This window comes from Nicotiana attenuata, chromosome 9 (genome assembly GCF_001879085.1).
Source record: "Nicotiana attenuata strain UT chromosome 9, NIATTr2, whole genome shotgun sequence".
Lineage (NCBI taxonomy): Eukaryota > Viridiplantae > Streptophyta > Magnoliopsida > Solanales > Solanaceae > Nicotiana > Nicotiana attenuata.
This window is the reverse complement of record NC_031997.1, coordinates 23,932,131-23,937,728: the sequence shown is the minus strand read 5'-3', so window position 1 is coordinate 23,937,728 and position 5,598 is coordinate 23,932,131. Positions and strand designations below refer to the sequence as shown.

Genomic DNA, 5,598 nt, shown 5'->3' with positions numbered 1-5,598 from the left:
TTTCATGATACCAAAGAATATCCATACTTCACAATGAAACTTGTGACTGACCTCCTTGTGTTTGGGCATGAAGCCCTATCTGCGTCACAATAAGATTTCAACTTCTCTGGCCTCTTTGAACTCATCAGAATCCCTAGTAAAGGTTCCCTTTTCACATACCTCACAACTCGTAGGGCTGCTTCCCAATGTGACTTATTGTGTTGCTGCGGGAATTGGCTGAGGTTCTGAATTGCAAATGCAATGTCCTGTCTTGTCATTGTCAAATATAACAGCTTCCCTATTAGCCTTTGATATTTTCCTCTATCTTCAAGTAGTTCATCACCTGCTTCACCTATGACATCATTTCTGATTGCTATCAAGTGGAGTCTAAGATCATTTAGCAACACTCAGCCCTGCATCTGCTATGAGCTCCAGTGCATACTTTCTTTGGTTCATAAGAATTCCTTTCCCCGATCTACTGAATTCCAAACCCAAGAAATACCTGCGTTTCCCTAGATTTTTGATCTTGAATGCCTTATGTATTCTTAGCTTAGTTTCCTCAATTAACTTTTAAGTCACTCCCAGTCACTAACATATCATCAATATAGACAATTATGATGACTGTACTGCTATCCTTCTTCTTTGTAAACAAATAGTAATCTAGGCAGCTTTGCACAAAACCAAATTCCAGTAAAGCATCTGTCAGCTTCAAATTCTGTTGCCTACTGACCTGTTTGAGCCCATAGAGGAATTTAACAAGCCTGCATACAACTTCAGACCCCCCCCCCCCCCCCCGGCTAGTTAATCCCTCTAGCAACTGCATGTAGACTTCACCATGTAAATCTCCTTGAAGGAATGCATTGTACACATCCATCTGATGGATGTTCCAATTTTCATCTTCTGCAAGAGCAATGACTGATCTGACTGTTGCAATTATTACCACAGGGGAGAAGGTTTCATTGTAATCCAGTCCTTCCCTTTGATTGGAACCTTTAGCAACCAAACGAGCTTTGATCCTCTCTATAGAACTATTTGCCTTGTACTTCACTTTGTAAACCCATTTGCATCCTATTGGTCTCATCCCTGGTGATAATTGGACAAGTTCCCAAGTGCCATTGTCTTCTAGTGCTTGAATTTTTGTCCTCATAAATGCCACCCATCTCTTATCTTTGGATACCTCCACAAAGCTTCTTGGTTACGTTCTTCAATAGTAGAGAATGTAGTTAAGTAGTTCTTATAGCTTTGCTGTATTGCATCAAAGCTGATTGAGTGACTGATAGAATGAGGAGTTTGCTGAGATGTGGTGGCTGCAACTGTGACATAGTCTGTTAGCTAAATAGGTGGCGTTTTATCCCTTTCAGATCTCCTTAAAGAGTCAGCAGGTGAGGCCTCTAATGGTTGATTATCAACTTCAAAATGGTCTGATGGATCAGGATCATCCTCTAAGGCCATGCTGTGAAGATCAATGTCTTGAGGAATGTCTTCAGCATCATCTGGTGGACTGTGGATAGCAGCAGGTGATTCATCTACTGAACCTTCAGAAGCTTCAGTGATTGGATCAACTGCATCAAGACCAGCAGTATGTTCTGTAGTAGCATCTGCTTCAGCATCTACATCATGTGGCAACCAATGTGCCATACCAAGATCATCATTAAGTTGGGCTGCATTTGTGTTACCAAGAAACATAGATGATCTGTTGTTGCTCTCTTGCTTGAAAGGAAAGATATTTTCCTTAAAAACTACATCCATTTTCACAAAAAACACATGTTTGGTTTGATCATAAAGCATGTACCCCTTTGTCACTATCCTATGAATGCTGCTAGAATTGCTCTTGATTCAAACTTGTCATGATTATGCATCCTCTTAGCATAGCATAACCATCCTACAGTTCTGAAGTGATCCCAGCTGGGCTTCCTGTTATGAAACACTTTATATGGACTCTTCCCATGGAGTACTACTGTATGCAGCCTGTTGATAATGTAGGCTGCTCCCAAAACATAGTGCCCCCAGAATTTTATTGGTATGCCCCTCCTCCCCCCAAAATCTAATGGCTCTTGCCACTTCTAAAACATGTCTGTGTTTTCTCTTAGCTATCACATTCTGCTAAGGTGTATAAATACATGTCCTCTGGTGTATTGCTCTATATGATTGAAATAGCCCTTGGCATTCATTATTTACAAACTCTGTTCCATTGTCTGACCTAATTATCTTCACTCTTTTTGTAAATTAAGTAAGAATTAACTATAGAAAACTTCTCAAAACAACCACAACATCACATTTTAATTTCAGCAAATACAACTATGTCATTCAAGAATAGTCATCAATAATAGTCAAAAACAGTTTATTATCATCAAATATTTGCACACTAAATGACCCCCATACATCAATGTGTATCAAATCAAATATTGCATCAACTCTAGTAGTACTATTCTTAAAGGGCAATCTAGTGTTCTTGGCTAATGGACACATAGTACAATCCTTTAAGGCTTGTCTACAAGCATCTATAGGCAAGTGAAACACTTGATTTATTGTTCCAGTTGAGGCATGTCCTAATATCTTATGCCACAGTCCAATGTTTTTGTCTTCTTTTCTGACAGAGAAACCTTGTGTTGCTGCATTCAACAGACCTTCAGTAGAAGCTTGAGGGAGCATTAGGTAGAATCCTCCTTGTTCTCTACCATTACCCTTCACCTTCCCACTGCAAAGGTCCTAAAATATGCAGAAGTCAGGGTAAAAAGCAACCATATACCTCAACTCTTTAGTGAGTTTGGAGACTGACAGTAAATTGTACTTAAAATCTCGAAGACATAGTACATTGTCAACTATGTCTCCATTACTCAGCTTACATGACCCTATATGAGTCACATATGTGACACCTCTATTTGGTAAATGAACCTTTTTTGCTTCTGATTCATTTAGTCTGATCTTATTGAGCAACAGATTAGCATCAGATATCATATGATTTGTCGCACCTGTGTCAATTATCCACCCATTTCTACTTGTCTCTACTAGAAAAGTGTTGAGTGTACCTGCCATGTTAGCTGAACTTTCCCCAGCACTTTCCTTGTTGAGTAAATTAAAGCGGCTACGAGTTTTCCTGGGAATTTCTCAAAAAAAAACTTCGAAATTACTCACATTTTTTACGTGACATATTTTATAGTGTCCATCCCAAAAATAACGATATTTTAAATTTTGATTTTTAATTTTATTCTAAATGACATAATTATATACCTACATAAAATATGACAAGTTTAAGACCACAATTTTATGATGAGGGAACAATACCTTAACGACGGAAAATAAAGCAATATGATGATATGCGACCTTTTAAGGTAGTAAGGAAGCTATTTTTTGGGGTGAGAAATATTTAGATCACTTGATGATAAATATGACACACTATTACATTCTCTTATTTGATCAAGTTATCTAGTACTTTATTCCAAAGGAATTTGAACCAATTTAGCCACATATCGACTATACTAGAAGAAGTTTCCACGTACTCCTTTTCGGTACGGATAGTAATGTGGACTTGATTTCAACAACATATCTATGAGTATATATATTCTAAAGAAGATTTCAGTTTTTATCAAATCAAAAGTAAGGTTCTGATATCTTTGGTTGTATTGAAAAATATCACTCTAGCTAGGGATATATGTTCTTGGAATATTTCAAAAATGCGGGATAAAATAGGTAAAAGGGAAAGTTTGAGTATGTTATGATGCTTTAGAATCCAAGTAGATAAGGCATACTTTCCCATCATACAAGTGATCTAGAAAAATCTAGATATATTTACCAACATGTAATTCTTCTAGAATTTCCACCCTTTTTAAAAGAACTAATATACAACTCTGAGGACTCTATATATAGCTTCACAAGGTTCGTGCTTCTCACAACAAATCAAGCCTTGATCATTATTTCTTGCAGCCTTCACAACTTCTTTAATTTCCACTTCACCAAAAGCTATATAAATCTTGGCATTTTGCCAATAAACTCATTATTTGTTGAACTTATAAACATGGATATGGTGATGAAGTTGGGAGCAACAAGCCCTGCGGTGATATTCGCCAAGAGTAGTTGTTGCATTTCTCATAGCATCGAAACACTAATCCGTAGTTTTGGAGCAAACCCTACCGTTTACGAGCTCGATAGACATCCAAATGGGAAGCAAATAGAGAAGGCTCTAATTGAACTAGGGTGTCAGCCAAGTGTGCCAGCAGTTTTTATAGGGAATGAGTTTGTTGGTGGTTCTAATGAGATCATAAGCCTTAATGTGAGAAGCAAGCTAAAACAATTGCTTATGAGGGCTAATGCCATTTGGGTATAGAAATAGCAACTCTACGAGTTTTGATAGTAATTAAACTAACCACTTATGGAGAGTCTTTTAGCTTTCTTTGGATGGTTGTTTCTTCTCCCATTTTTCTTCTTGATGTATTAATAAAGTTATAATTATGGCAATAGTCATTTATGCAATATAATGGCGGTTTTGTTTGTTCACTGGTGATGATCACATGAAATTAGAAGTAAATAACAATGAGAATCTTTATGTAATGCATTTTAATTCAAGGTATTAATAATAATCTTACACTACATTGTACATGCATTAAGTTTTATATATAATTTTGACGTTTTACGTAAATTTTGTGGTGTGGTCCGTCCCCAGATCCTACATGAATGTGGCCCTTCCCCGAATGCCTTTCTCTTAAACAAACAACGTAACATATTCTAACACGAGACCACATATTGCAACTATTCTAATAGGAGACCACATGGCACATATATACGAATGTAGATCTTCCACCCATCAATTGGAATATCTGTCCTTTCCTCCTTTTAGCGAGTGCCGTATTGCAGAATGCATATTATAGGAGAATAGGGAATGTGCGAGCCAGATGCAAGAACTCGAACTTGTTCACGAATAATTAATGTTAATTTTCTTTGTATCATTCTAAATAACAACTAATACAAATTTATTCCGTTAATATAAGCTAATGTATTCCAATGCTTGAGCTGCCTTAATGCTAGAAATCTGAGAAAACAGCTAGATAGGTTATGCTTGTATATAATTATGCATCATGTACCCATTGCTCTGTTAAAAGATCAGCCTTTTTTATTATGGAATTAATAGAGGACCTTTTTTAAATAAAGAAAAAGATGATTTTAAGACTTGATCTTGGATTGTTTATATATGCTACAGTTTGTCACTTCTGACTTTAGACCTTTATCGGCTTGGATATGTTCCAACATTTAATGATGATCCAACATAATTCTTGTATGTGTTTCATTCATTAATGGGCCTTGCGACCTAAGATAAAGAAAATAATACCTTTTACTAGGATGTTTGATTCTCATGAAAAGAACAAAGTAATTAAGAGAATAAATATTCTTATATGAATTCTTCCCTATATAAGCTAGGGACCAAGTCTCTTTTAATTCGGTTATTGATATAATATAAGGGTCATCAAACTATATGGAGATCCAGGTTCTCTTTCAGCTCCACAATAACACACGCACACTGCAGTAAGTAGATGACAAGAGGAATTTTACGTGGAAAATTTCCAGCTCAACGGGATTAAAAATCACGATCTACCCTTGTAGGATTTCAACTTCACTACTGAGCAA

The 5,598-nt window shown here is 36.5% G+C and overlaps 1 protein-coding gene across 1 annotated transcript; it reads left to right on the top strand.

The window, feature by feature from the left end:
* LOC109232766 (monothiol glutaredoxin-S6-like) lies at positions 3,896 to 4,520 on the top strand. Its single transcript, XM_019398500.1, has one exon. It carries the CDS (start codon positions 3,995 to 3,997, stop codon positions 4,301 to 4,303), a length of 309 nt encoding a protein of 102 aa, XP_019254045.1. The 5' UTR covers positions 3,896 to 3,994; the 3' UTR covers positions 4,304 to 4,520.

Excerpts from the sequence above, each read along its gene's own strand:
- LOC109232766 (XM_019398500.1), top strand. The coding sequence starts at position 3,995 with ATGGATATGGTGATGAAGTTGGGAGCAACAAGCCCTGCGGTGATATTC.